Here is a 15,551-nt window from a genome sequence, read left to right on the forward strand (position 1 = left end):
TATGTGTGTTGTGGGACTGGGGAGGAACTGAAAGGCAGGTCACTGAGTTAGTTTAAGAAAATGAGCACCTGTAGGTAAGCCAGGTAAATACAGTCAATATGCAGTCTCACTTGATGTCTTGAAAGAATGCAGAACAAAGTAATCAGTTACAATAGTTTAGCTTTCTTCCTATTAGTAAATTGGATTTGAGCATACAGGGAGCTATATAGATAATTTAAAGTCATATTTCATTTGGCGGAGATGTACTCTCTAGATATTAGTTTAACTGTGACTATATCACTGCAAGAAAAAAGTCAAGGTCTGTCCATCATTTTACTGAAGAGAGAATGACAAATGACAAATAACATCTTCCTTCCTTCATGCTCCTCTCCATCTATTTTACCCTTGACACATGCACACAGCTCCCTCACCAAAGACGACCTTTGCCTCAAAATCCAAACCCCAAATCAGAGGAATCTACCTTATACAATCCCTCTCCTGTTTCTCTGTATGTAAAAGACAGTACTTTTTATGTTTTGAAGAGCCTATAGAAGTTTAATTTTTTAAAATCTGTGATCATAAAGCACTTTACAAAGTTATGGAATACAAGTAATTCTAGAGTCAATAATCATAATATATACCTTATTATGTACAGTTTACAGATAGACTGAATTTACATTAACAGTCTTCAAGCATTTAAGATGTTCAGGAATCTTGTAGCAGAGAGAAGGCACAGGATCAGTAATACACTAAGATTTACCATGCAAGATATAAAAGCAAAAATGAAGCAGGAGATAGAAAGGGAGGGGATTTTATTATGCTTCCAGATGCACTTAGTACACATGCAACATCATCCCTGTTTCTTGTGCATTATGACAGTAAACATACTGGATTGTTGCACATTTCCCAAAATGCAAACAATAAACAAAGTATGATGAAAAAATATTCACAATTCTAATAAAGAAATGCTAGGGAATTGTATCTAGTAAGGAAAAAATGAAGTACACTGGTGTGGGATTAAACCAAAAATAATCTTTTGAATAGAAAAGGTTGCGTTTATAAAGTCACACAGAAAATTTTCCTGGATCCAAAAAATATTTGGACTGTAAAACTTAAAAGAACTAAGACACTTCAGAAAACTGAAATGGGATGTTAATAACAAAATGAAAACCTGCCAACTTAACAAATGGGGGAAGGAAGGGAAGGGGAAAGAAGTAATGGAAAGGAGGAATACCATCTGACAAACTGGTCTCCCAAATTAACTCAATTTTTTCAAGTTCCCCTGAAACATGGCTGGAGGTATGAGCACCTCAGGGACAAGTATTACCAGGAAGGTTTTAGAAACCAAGAGGTACAACATTTGAAAAAAGCTTTTCTGAAAGATCAGCTTCAAGCATCTGTGGAAACAGTTCTTCTGGAATACAGCCCACATTAGTAACACAGAGAATTTTAAACTTTACAAGGAACTCTTCACACCAGGTTTTGATACACTGTTAAAAATTATGAAGAATGGATAAAATCTACAAAGTGATAGGATGATGAAAATTAAGCTGTATATTTAATGAGTATCATGAATTATCTGTTCGTGTCAGTTTGTGAGAGTCAGAGGTTTAAGCTACTGGCACATGGTAACAGAGTAACCTTGACAGAGTGGAACAGCAGTTGACTAAGAATGCAAGTACTGAGGAAAAGACAATATTCAAAAAAGAAATGAAGAGTATGACAATGTGTGTCAGAGAGGTGTCAAACTGGAATAAATGTAACAAATAAGAACAGAAATTTGCTTGGGTCAAATCCTCTGGGTTAGGAAGTAGGTAAAACAGGTTCTTTTAAAGACCTGCTAATCAGGCATTTGTGCCAGCATCAGTATCTGATATGGATGCAGATTTTTATCATCAGCTAAAAATAAAGTGAATTGTATCATTTTAGGAGACTAATTACCCAGACACAAAATGGAGAACAAATCAAACTCTTAAGTGGAAAGGCTTGGTTATTCTTGGAGCTAATAGCTGATAAATTTATGAAATAGCTACTGAAGCAGCAAATGACTCCATTACTTCAAGACTGTTCTCACTAACTAATGAGGACATTATAAAACAGCTGCTGATAATCTAATCCATATATTACTGGATATTTATTTAAATAAAGAATGAAAAATCCCAAAGGGGTTTATAACTAGGTCTTTGAATTTCACTGTCATACACCCAAATTATTTGATAGCAAAGTTTAGCAAAGATATCCAGAATGCAGCAGAAGCCTGGTGTTTAACACAAAGATGCTAAAACGTTTAGGGATCTGTATCTCAAGTTGAAGGGGTAAAACTCCCTGTGTGACAAGCCAATCACTGATTAACAGTGAGCAAGTAAGACACAGAAACATGCAGAGATCCTATCAAGAATAGCAAGGGACAGGCAAGGGAGAAAAAAAATCAGCACAGAAAGTCACATCTTAGGTACCTAGTAAAAAGCAAAGCTAAACCACATCTGAACACGTTATTATTATATACAAAAGTTACAGTCTTTTAAGGCTTTTTTGTATTTAAGTAAGAAAAAAAAGAAAATGTGCATACTAAACAGGGACAAGGGGATGAAAATTAAGAATATTCAGGAATTAATCCCCAACCTCCACCACAATCCTTACCTATGTTGTCTCAGATATGAAAACTATAACAAATGGAGAATAAGAATGATTAAAGACTGATTGAAGTTAAAGCAGTCAAAAATAATCCATTTCTCAGAATTATGGAAACAGTGACAGATAAGACTGTCTTTTCTAAAGTAAAAACTTTAAAGAAAGTACCACTTCTGTAATGACTGGGGAACAGCAACTATATTGCCAATGCTTTTGTCAAGAGGAAAGGAGTATTAGATAACATCATTAATGAAAAAAGGGTTATTGTTCAAGTTTAATAAAGAGATTGTACCAACAACCTGTGTAACAGTTATTCCAAACCAGAGCTGCCTAACAGCTGGGTTCATCAAGGTAAGACAGCTGTGAAGAGGCCAGATGCAATTCAGGAATGCACTCGTTGGAGCAGAAAGAGAAAGACACAGTGCCATTGTACAATACCCCAGTGAGACCACATCTGGAATGTTATATGTAATTCTCACTGTAAGAGTCAAAACCACACACATGAGGAATTTCGAATTAGAGCAGCTGCAGAGAAAGGCTGCAAGGGCGATCTATTGACTGGAAACTGCAGAGTAGGAAAAATACTTCATTTAGTTAGTCTAGCAAAAAAAAAAAAAGCCAAGAAGAGGTACAAATTCTATCTATAATTATAGATGAGACAAGCACCATGAAGGGAAAAGAATAATTTATCTAGAGGATAATGTTTCCACAAAAATGAGTATATATAAAGGCCATTCAGACTATTAAAACATTAAGAGTGGAAATTAGGTCTCAAGATTATAAATAAAATTGTAGAAAAGACTGCTTCCTCACAGTTTGTTTTGGATAGACTGTAGAAGAGGTGGAGCAAGTAAGCTAACTTCTTAAAATACAGTTGATTAGCTCATGGAAAAAAAAAAAAGGAAACAAAAACCAAAAAAAAACAACTCCCCCCCCCCCAAAATAAACCACACAAAAAAAACCCTCACCAAGTCTAATCATATGACTTGTCAAATCTTAGACTAACTAGTTTGACAAATAAACCTTTTTTAACAGACAACGTAGGCTTCCTTTCATAAGATCGGAATTTAAAGGAAAAAATAATTATAGTGATGTAAAACTTACATTTATGTGCACATTTCATACAGTTTAATCTCATTTCTGTAACAAATTGTCATAGAGTCAATTGCTTGTGCAAATTAAATCAGGTTAATGCTGGGACCCCACAGAGTAACTGAAGTGGGAAAGCAGCACACAGAACGCACAAAATGAATTAAGCTGGAACAAATACTATTCAGTAGTGATTATCCGTAAGAATCTAAATCTATTCACCTTTCCTAAATAAAGTGTTAGCAAGTCATTTCTTGCACTCAACAATTACATATAGGAAGAACCTCTGATGACTGTTACAGGAAACAGAAAACAAATGAGGCAGTAGGAAGAAGCCAAACCTTGGCAAGTTCAGTTTTGCTATGTCAATGCATTCTATCAGCAACTGCCCTTTTAAAAATCTTGTAATTACTCATAAATAAATGGCTCAGAAGAAAAAAAGTTAAAATTAGAAGAAAATCCTAAAGATCCCAGTGTTTATTTCATCCACAGTTCAGATTTTAATAGTTTACTGTCTGCAAGTTAGTAGCTTCTTTTAGAAGGAGGAGCTAGGGCTGACTGCTTTAAGATCCTTCACATGGGAATTTCAATTGAATGCAAAAGGACTCTTAATTTACATGTAATATATCGTCCTAATGAAAAGATCCTTATAAAGCACAGTAGGAAACTTTGCAAACAAACTGTTCAGCAGCATGGCTTAATAGCAGTCAAGCCACATTTCTTTTTAAAATCACAATATATAGCTATTGGAACAAATACAGCCTTTGCAATCTATATGTGGAAACACATCCTAGAAATAACTAACCAAGAAGCAAAGAAGACTGTCAAAAGACAGGTAGTTGAATATAAGTCCCCGATGAAGCCATTATGCTCAAAATAATTAACACAATCCTTTCCAAAAGACACGATGCAGGTGATTCTCTCTATGTAGTAATAAATGATATTGAAATATTTTTTGCACTTGTTCACATGTGATGAAAACTGGCTACAGTGCCACTGAAAGGCCAGGGCACATGCCTTTACTGTCAGCAAGTATGGTGACATTCTTATCAGAAAGGACGTTTGGAGGTGGTCTTATTACAGAAGCCAGCATCAAGAGTATGAAATTACCAGTATTACAAGGGCTTGGCAAAGAATGATATAAAAATCAATGGCTGGAAACCAATATGGGATCATTTCAAATTAAAAACAAAATTGCAGTCTTAATGAAGAGTGCAACTGAAACAAGCTACCACGTGCTGCAATGGTTTCTCCAGGTTTTGCTGTGTTCTTATCACGATCGATTGTCCTCTGGAAGGTAGGCTTTAGGTCAACCTTTATTAACACAAAAAGTAAAGTAAAGTAAATTTAGGGACTTCTAATATATAGACAGTCAGGTGTTTTAAAAATCGATCTTCCTGGCTTCAAACTATGAATTCAAACATTCAGTTTTGACAGCTGTCCCTTTAACACCTGCTGTAGAAAGCTTACAGCTTCACATTACTCAACTCCCAAACATCTGCTTGATCACCAAAACACAAAATGACACAATTGCAGAAATCTAACTTACAGGGAAAACAACAACATGAAACTAAATAGAATATGAAAGAATACAGTTTTATAAAGGATTTATTTACACGGTCAGTGATCTTAGATGCAACACTTCTATCACCATGATAATCAAAGCACGGAAAGAAACTTATGGAGGTGTCTGCTGCAATTGCAAACTGAACTGCTGCACAGTCTACTCCACTTTGAGCATTCAAGAAAGGTTTTATTATCAGGAAAGATACAAGTAGTTCATTACAAAACATCAAGAATCATAATTTTTAAGTACCTTGAAATCACTGTATGCCCAACACAGGCAACAAGAGGTCATGCAAACAAATCTAGCTTTTGTAAAAACTCCAGAAAATCATTCAACTCAAAAAAAAGAACTCCTAAACTGTTTCTCAATCAGACGCCAAACCTTCTCCAAATTTGGCTGCACAGATCCCAAGTACTGGGAAGCCCATACACATACAGAAAAATGGATGAAGTAAAAATGGACTGTTCGGATTGCTAACTGAAGCATGACTGTCAAACAGGCAAAAGAAGGAAAAGAAATCAGCCCTCAAGCCCCAAAATAAGACAATTTTGTGAAAATCATGAATAGCTACACTCGGTGTGCATGTGATGGCCTTTCCTGCACCCTTTGAAATATTATTCCCCATATATTTGTTCATAAAGCAGTTCATCTTGTGACTTTTGGTGTAGTGTATGTAAACAGTATTCCATATTATGAACTCAGCGTCCTTAAGAAAACGTAAATCTGTAAACTATAATAAAGATAGTTTCTGACTAAAGCCAGAACAAATTAGTTATACTTGAAAACTTTTTGTTTTCCTGCCTTGAATACCCTGCAGCAGCCAGCTCATGACCCAAACTGGGACTCTTTCAATCAAGTTTCAAAGAAGAATCTACAGCCTAGCAACTATAATTCAGGGATAAGGCCCTAAGGCCAATGACCAATTTGTTATATAAAGTAGTATCTACCAACAAACAATGTCTTTTTAATGGACCATTCAGTAAAAGCATATAACAATAACCATAGGGGAAGGGGAGTTAGAAGAGCCCAGAATAAAAAGAAAAAACATAAGCAAACCATACTGTCTTTCATGACTTACAAAAAAATAACTCCTGAGATCTAATTCATATAACTCCCAAGATAAACAGGATCAAAATGGAATCGATTTGAAAAAGCATGTTGTCAAATGTTGACAAGACTGTATACGCAACCTGAAAGACATGATTTTGGCAAGCACAGCACATCACTACTTCTTATCCAATCTTATATTACCATCCTTTCCTCAAATAATTCCCAGTGCTCTATTTATCAAGAAAAAAACCCCAAAACACAAAAGCTTAAGTTTTACCAGCACCACACACTGCAGTGCAACTATAACCCACCTTGGGAAAGCAGCACACCATACTATTCCCTTTAGTTGATAAATATCCTTGTGTCCCACAAAACATCAGTGTATGTATCATCCTATATTGCCTCTACCAATCAGCTCTTCTTTTATGCCCACCTGAACAGCTCCCAGAGGGAAACAGGTTTGTTATTCAATGAACTGAGAGAGATGTTAAAAGGCCCTTTGATTCTAGGAAATCTAATGTAGCTCAATAGAGCCCTTGAGGGTCAGGAAGGAAAGGATTTAATAGTTTTCAGAGGAATGACATATTGGCCTGATGATTCTGTGAAATATTCTCAGAGCAAAAAAACTGCCATCACACTTCAAGAAATGTAAATGTTTAAACTGTGAACTTAGTCTTCAGTTGTCTTCAAACCTGTTACCATATGTCTTTCCTTTTTGAGTGTACTTAACATTAAAATAACATGCTTGCACTTCTGAAATAACCCATCTGTTGTTCCCTACTTCTGCTACTTTAAAAGCTTGTCAGATGCTCTCCATTACAGTTCCAATTTTCAGCATAAAATTAGCAATTTACTATTTATTTTGCCTAATTACACTAATTTCAGGCACTATATTCATCTTTAAGTGCCCCAACACTTGAAATAATGAGGGAACCCCAGTCAAGATTAAGAAAACAATATCTCTAGTATTTAATTAAGAAACCTAACTCTGTCTCCCTTGACTGAGAATCTAATTTTGACTAACCAGGAATTAGAAACAGAGAGAAGTGTTGTTTCAAGATTTCACATCATTCAAAAGACCACTAAGGTATAAATTCCTTGTAACAAGCAGATAAAAACAGAGAAGAGTCATACAAAGGAGTCTGTAAATAATGCTCCTCAGGTAATCACATATATACTATATATATTGCACAAGGTTTACAAGCCGAATACGAACCGATGCAACACAACCACCATTACCTTGCATATCCTTGAACACACCCTCAGACTGTAATGCACACCTCTGGGAATGCCTATACATTCAGAGGAGGAAATCAGTGGAATAATATAGATAAAACAAGGAAATCCCAAGCAACCAAGACCTCAAGCACCCCTCCCAGTTAAGTACTTTAGTAATTTAGGATGTACCGTGGCTCCTTCCTGCCTACTCTCCTCGCATTCAGGGTAGCACGTCCCTGCTTCTGTTTCAGGAAGAGAAATGGATCATCTCACCCAGCTTCCCACATATTTTAACAGCTAGGACTCGGAGTGGCACCATTGTCAAGCTGGAGAAGAACTGAACTTCACATTTCTACTACTGGGACAAGTTGTCTAATGAAAGGGGGCTAAATGTGCAACTTGAAGCGAATTCAAACGCAGTAGCACCTGACTAGGACTAACTATTCAGGATTTTTGGTGCTGGCACCTTACTCCCACCCATCTCAGTAAAGTACAGTATTTGTAATCTTTTCAGTACCTTAATCTGTTCAGCAGTCTTTTATTTAGAGATTTTTTTTGTCCCTGGATCAAACCATGCTCAGATTTCCAGAGGCTTCAGAGGTAGCATTTAAAAGGAGATTGATAGTATTACTCTGAAAAATACAGCTAACTTGTTTGTAAGTAGAGTGGCTACAACCTAGCAACTTATGCTGACAAAAAGTTTGAACCAATAGTGCTGTAGATATTCAGCAAATACCTTGAATTTTTATTATCTCTGAAAAACATTACTACATATCTATTTCACTTCTAGTGGTTTCTCAGATTTTCACCAGGATTTTTCCCAATACCTCTTAAGGTCTCAGAGTAGATTGTGTATTTATGTTCCCAAATTAATGAATAAAGGAAGAACAATCAACACTATTCAAAGAAAAAGCTATACCTTGCTGCTAACAGCCCAATGTGTCTGCTAATTCCTTCCACTCCTTTAGATAATGATGAGACATAATTCTTTGGCTCTGAGGAGTTTCTTTCTACTTATTGACCTTGAGGCATCTATGGCAAAACCATTATCTGACTGGCCAACTATCAGCTTTATAACGCAGGAAGGTTAAGGCTAAATTAAGATACAAAGGTATGCTTGCTGTATGCCTCAACTATTGAACACGAATTCTAGGAATGCATCAGGTTTTTAGATATAAAAAACTGACAGACAACATATTTACTAAGTGATTACAAAAAAGTGCTGGAAAGTATCCACTTCCCAGCATGACTCACTGCATATCCTATAACTTCCTTTCAACCTTCTTTTACGAAGATGCTGTATTACAAATTTCTGAAAATGTAGATACTTTTTAAAGAAAAGCAAAATAAAAGAAAAGCTGTGAAGAGGGCAGGACAGCACTCAGTGCAGTAATGCAATTACAGCATACAGAGATATGCAGATAGGAATAACAGTGGAAGAAATAAGAAATAACATAAATCACAAGTTCTATGTTTTACTTTAATACTTCCAAATACAGAGGTTTATTATGCTGCAAAGCCACTAAAGTATCGATTTGCATAAGGGTGAGGTAATGGAGATGTCCTAGTTATAGGGGCCGGGATCAGTTTATCACTATGTGAGTATAAAATCCTGTATTCTACACCCTCTATGTCATTTCTGATGGACTGTTAATAAATGGGTCATTTGCAGCAGCTGATCAGGGCACACCTAACACCTCAGGCTACAAGCTGGGTGTTAAAGAAACCCTTCGAGGCAGGGGAGTGTTTCTTGTCTTCACACCAATGACTCAGCTGTGATAACTCCCCTCTGGGGAGGCATGAGAACGTTCACACTCAGCCTGGGGGGTCGTCTCTGCTAATGGGCCATACTGGACTGGTGTAACAGCCAGCTACAACGACCTAGACCATCAAAGATTCCAAAACTATCCCATGACTCACAGAGCTAAATCACCCAAGTGAAACTCTCTGTCCTGTAGGGAGGTACTGGGCATTCCCACCTGAACCTAAGCATATATTGGGACTTCTGGTACCACTCATAAGATCCTGAGGAGAACCAGAACTTTAACAGGGTGACTGCCACTCTCTATGAGACTGTGATCATTACTTCGACAGAACTGCGACCATCATCCGGACCAACAGCTTTCCTTTCCTTTTACTTTGCACCCAGGGAGCCATGTGGTGCTCAGCACAGGGTTTGATGAACACCATTCTGTTCTTGTCCGAGGGTGCAGGGTTACACATTTGTCTTTGGGGGTTAAAACCAGTTTTTTCTCTTTACTGTATCACTGTATTTATTGTAATCTTTTTAATAAATAGTAACTCTGACTTGTAATCTCTCTTGAGGTGGGTTTGTTTCTCCCATCGGTTTACTTTTAAACCAGCACAGGAGTCTAACAGGAAATACAGAGAATACCAAGAAAACTCTTGTAGTATTTACTTATTAGGATTGCAGACATAACTGAAAGATAAAGCATAAAGATAAGTGTTTACAAAAGCCAATAAAGCACCACAGTTGAATAATCAAATGTTTCAGCGTATTTAAAAACTAGCAAGCTGTAGGGGAACACAAGAGGATCTCTTCCCAATCTGCTAGGAAATACCATTATATTGTTTATAGAAGTTGCAAAATAAGAAAACGGGCTCAGTGATACACTAAGCACTTGTGTATATGCACATACACAACAAGCACAAATACAGTGTTCAAGAACAGACTGTAAACCTGAGGTTTTGCTGATAAATCCTTGCAAAAATTACCCAGTTATGTGAAGCAATCAATCTAAATTTATATTATTGACCAGATATGTCTGTCTAGCTGTCAGTATCAATTGCAGAGAGCATCCAAGAAATCTCAGTCATATTTTTGACTTCTCTGGGAACTTGACAGCACTAGAAACCAGACTCTGAAAGACTTTCTAGAGATATATATAGCTGTGTTGCACCTTGGATTCTTCAGCAATTGCTGCCACATCTGATGGTGATTCCTAATGCCAAGATATTCCTCTCAAATTCCCTGATCTGCACCAGTAGACTGTAACACAGTACACTGTACGGACAGAGTGTTTGCATTATACAACAGGACTAATGATTTAGAATCACTATTATGACTCATATGATTAATAATACATACACGCATTAATGCAAAGATCAGTACTGTCATGAACAACTTGGGCAACATGTTTAACCAGAGCTGCAGTATAAACAAGTCTGGAAAGGCCATGAACCACATTTGAAAAACCCATAAATATCTTCTGAATGCTCAAGAGTAATTTTAAACATTTTACTGAATGAACCTTTGTTTTTGCATTACAACAGAGATTAGCGTGATAGGGAGCTCTCTTAAAACAGTTGGGAATTCTGAAACTACAGTTTCAGACATAGTTCTAGACAATTATTACCCTGAGAAATACAGCAGCTTTGTCTGTTATTTACACTGCCACTAAGCCGCAGAAAATGAAACAAGGACTGAAGATGACACTCATAGTTCTTTGAGCATATCTCTTTAACAATAATAGGGTACAGAATTAGGTTGCTGATACTTCAATTGCATCTCAAACCATGACTTGCTGACATGTCCCTTGGTCCTGAGGAAAGCACAGACAGGTTTGAGAGAGGAACTGCCAGACAGTTCTGAAATCATGAAGCATGTGTAGAAGCCCCTGATAAGAACCGAGACAAGTCATAGGTGTGTGGATAAACTAGGAAGTGAGAAACAGCAGAAGGTCACAAAAGCATTTACACACAACTGGCTGCAAGCCACAGAAGTTCTGAGGAGAGGTGATATCAACAGAAGTCCTGGTCAGATTTATGAGGAAAAAGGCAACAGTACCTTACACAGACAGTCAAAAGGAGAACTGAAATGTCAAGGAACAGGAAGGAAAACCACTGCAATCTCTATTTTCAAACTAATAATTCCTTAAAAAATCCTATTTTTTTTGTATGCTGACATAATAACAATTTATGACGCAGGCCAGTAATGTATAAGTTAATAATGAGATACTTCAAAAAAACTGTCTAAATAAGCATGTAGGATATTTGTAATACTATGGATTACAACCTTACTGACAGTTGATAAAGACTGGAAAGTTGGAAGACTGGAAGTTAATGGAAGCTGTCCCTGAGATATTTCACTGTAAAGCATTTAATGAGACTTTCACTACGAAAATAAATTTTAAAAAACCCAAAAAACTAAAAAGGTACAGAACCCAAGTGTATTTTAAGATGTTCTCAACATGAAAAATAAACAGAAAGAATAATTTCTTTCTTAAACAAGAGAACATTTACCAAACATGCTTCTTCCCTGTTCACTTGTTTAGTTATCCATCAGCCAGCTTCAGATGAGTGGTTATTATCCAGGCAAAACAGGAGATTCTCTGTTACGATGTATTTTACAGAACAGATTCCATACAATATGCATAGAGTTATCTGTAGGATGGAATAAATCTATGCAAGCTAATAGTAAAATCCTGTTTATCCTTCTTGGAATATTGCATAAAAACAGAAGACACAAACATACTATAAAGCATGCAACAGGGAGAAATTATCTATACAGAGTGTAGAAAAAAAACTAAAATAAGATTGACTATACAGGTCTATCCTCCCTTCCAAACCAAATCCTTAATCACTATTTAACAAGCATTTAATAAAGAGAGTTGCATTAAATGGGCAGAAGGGAAGACTACTGTAAACAAAAAATAGCCTAAACTTCAAATCCATCCCCTCTTGAAATGAATGAGATGAGAATCTAGAAAAAATAACTATGAGAGAAAGCGCAGAAAGCAAACATGACATTCACTCACATAAAATTTTCTGGATATTCACTCAAGGCCATATCAATGATATTCAAAGCATCATGATAATGTTTCTGGGCTGATAGTAAGAGTGCAAGGAGATGAAGAGAGTTGGCATCATCTCCTTGTAGTTGCAGAGCCTGACGAACATAACCCAAAGCTTCTGGTATCTGATTTGAAAAAAAAAAAGAAAGCACCACTATTAGAAGTATTATCTATTACCTGACTGCACATCCATAAAATTTTCAAAATACACATAATATGTAGAATTCTATACACTCCTGTAAGACACTACTGAGAAGTTTAAAATGGACCTGATGCTCTACAGTTAACAGTAAAAATTAAGTAAGATATATAAAACAGTTCCCTTCAACCCCTTAAAATATTCACTTACTATTCTCTTTGAAGTATTGGTTGTACTTCTAAATGATTTTGAAAATACTTTAATTGTAATGTATTAACTAAAATGTATAGTTAGACAGGAACAGTAACTTTTCTTTACGTAGAATTTCATTATCTCCTCAGCAGCATGTGCTTTTGTTCAAAATAAGTACATTAGGTGCTAAAAATGGAAAATTTAGTTAAGCAGCATGCAAATTTTGGAATTCAGAAGTACAGAGTCATAGCCTGCTAGTGAAAAATGTTTTGTGCTAATTAAGTGACAGTCCATTCCATATTAATGTGACATAGACCAAGGTTTCCGCTCCTCTGTCAATAGCAATGACAAGTAGTCACCTAGATTGTGTTCAAAAATAAACAACTGTGCTCAAAATTAAAATAAAAGACAACATAGGAAAAGGCTTATCATGATAGATACAAAGCAGTTCCACAATATACAAATCCATGTGATATATGGTAGAATGCCTCAAACATAATGGCTGCACAAATTGGACTAAACTCTGATCTCTTTTATAGATTTAAAATATTTTCCAGTTTTCCTAAACACTTTTTTTGTAATTTTGTTCACAATAATCTAATCTCCTAAAGGTACTCAGAAAGGGCACAGATCTCAGCAGATACTCAAGATTTAAGCACTATCAACATCATTAAAGACTAGATTCAGGAGTCCCACTCTCCAGGATCTGAGCAGAGATTACACATAATAGGTAGAAACATGGTAAAAACTGACTTTTTTTTTTCTCTCCATCTAGCAACATAAATGCTGAAGTAAGTGGACTTACTTATGTCTTATTTCTGATCCTAGAGCTGGAAATACAGGCAGAACTCCAGAGAAATCTGTAGATAAGACTGAAGGTGTTTGGAGAGAGTATTTCAGGTTTTTTCTCTCATATATGCATATAGGCACAAAGAAAAACAGGTTTTTATTGAAGAAATTTTCACCTGTATCCATCAACAAATAGAAATTCTAATCCTCATACGACAGCATGATGCTGCACTTTTAAAACAAAACTAACCTGTCTGGATATGGCAAGCTGGAGTGCCAAGTAAAATGCTGCCAGATGATCCGTTGGAGACAAACTGTGAGCCCTTACAAATAAAGAAACAAAACAAACAAAAGTGAGTCTTGCCCCTGTTCAGACAGGTTAGACATACCTACAAATGCATATATATTCATGTATTCAGATTCAGATTTCTTAACTACCCGTATGCTCATATTTTGATAAAAGCGGTGTTCATTCAGCAATTTTTCACATACTTCTTAATCATCCATGATTTAAAGGAAGCACTTTGGGACATTAAAAGTAATTTTTAATAGAAATTAATTGTGTAATTTCAGTATAAATCTATAAAATGAGCAATACAAAATGATTCTTCAAATATATTGTACTCCGAAGCAAACACTAGATGTAATTACTTAAGAATAATATATAGTTATAATAAAAATTAATTAAATGAAGTTTTCTAACAGAAAAAGGAACAAAAAATCCAAATCCCAATCCCCCAAAACAATATGCCTTCAAAGAGAAGAACTATATCATCTGCACAAGAAGTACCCAAGGAATCACACTGAATGTGGTCAGATCGTTCTGAAACACAGAACTCAAAGAGGAAGAGTAGTAGCACAGTAGGACAGAGTTTTGTTCATTCCCCGACTCATAAAGTTCAAACATATTTTCAGTCCAGTACAGTAAGCCTCCTAGGAAGCCAGTTAATTCTTGGTTTTAAGTTGCTTTAAGACTAAGTAGTAGAACATCTTGTTATCACAGAATCATTAAAGTTGGAAAACACCTCTAAGATCATCAAGTCCAACCATCAACCAGCACAATCATCGTGTTCACCACTAAACCATATCTTCAAGTGCCACATCCATATGTATTTTGAACACTTCCACGGATGATAACTCCAACACTTCCCTGGTTATCCTGTTCCAATGCCTGATAACTCTTTCTGTGAAGAAATTTTCCCTAATATTTAATCTAAATCTCCCCTGCTGCAACTTGAGGCCATTTTCTCTCATTCTATCACTTGTTAATTGGGAGAAAAAACCGATCTCCCTCTGTCTACAATCTCCTTCCAGGTCGTTGTAGAGAGCAATAACGTTCCCCATGAGCCTCCTCTTCTCCATGCTAAACAACCCCAGCTCCCTCAGCCACTTCTCACCTGAATGTCCTTCTTGTCCTGAGGGACTCAAACATGAACACAGAAGTCAAGGTGTGGCCTCATTAGCGCCAAATACAGAGGGACAATCACTTCCTGGTCCTGCTGGCCACACTATTCCTGATACCAGCCAGGATGCCATTGGCCTTCTTGGCCACCTGGGCACACTGTTGGCTCATGTTCAGTCAGCTGTTGAGCAGCACCCCCAGGTCCTTTTCCACTGAGCCGTTTTCCAGCCACTCTTCCCCAGCCTATAGCACTGCAGGAGGTTGTTGTGACCCAAGTGCAGGACCCGGTACTTGGCCTTGTTGAATCCCATACCATCGGCATCAGCCCATCAATCCAGCCTGTCCAAATCCCTCTCCAGAGTCTTCCTACCCTCCAGCAGATCAATACTCCCACCCAACTTGGTGTCATCTGTGAAAGACTGAGGGTGCACTTGATCTTCTCATCTGGATCATTGATAAAGATATTAAACAGGGCTGGCCTCAATACTGAGGGGGAAGACCACCTGTGACCAGCTTCAGCTGGATTTACTTGCTGTGTTGCAATGTAAAAGAAATCAAGGTTGGACAGCTTCTTTATCACAGCATTACAGTAAAAGGCTGCATAAGATCTGATTCATCATGAACCTATGTTTGAAGTTCAGATGAAGAAGTTTATGCTGATGATCTTTTTACAAGTAGAAC

At 36.7% G+C, this 15,551-nt stretch overlaps 1 protein-coding gene across 3 annotated transcripts in view; it reads right to left on the minus strand.

The window, feature by feature from the left end:
• Positions 1-15,551, minus strand: part of TTC7B (tetratricopeptide repeat domain 7B) — a 131,181-nt gene that overhangs the window by 52,263 nt on the left and 63,367 nt on the right. For all 3 annotated transcript variants that reach the window (XM_032691093.1, XM_032691092.1, XM_032691094.1), the window contains exons 14-15: positions 13,719-13,791; positions 12,313-12,473 (exon numbers count right to left, since the gene is read on the minus strand). In XM_032691093.1, coding sequence (XP_032546984.1) covers positions 12,313-12,473; positions 13,719-13,791 — 234 coding nt within the window. The remainder of the gene's footprint in view (positions 1-12,312; positions 12,474-13,718; positions 13,792-15,551) is intronic.

Source organism: Chiroxiphia lanceolata, chromosome 6 (assembly GCF_009829145.1).
Source record: "Chiroxiphia lanceolata isolate bChiLan1 chromosome 6, bChiLan1.pri, whole genome shotgun sequence".
Classification (NCBI taxonomy): Eukaryota; Metazoa; Chordata; class Aves; order Passeriformes; family Pipridae; genus Chiroxiphia; species Chiroxiphia lanceolata.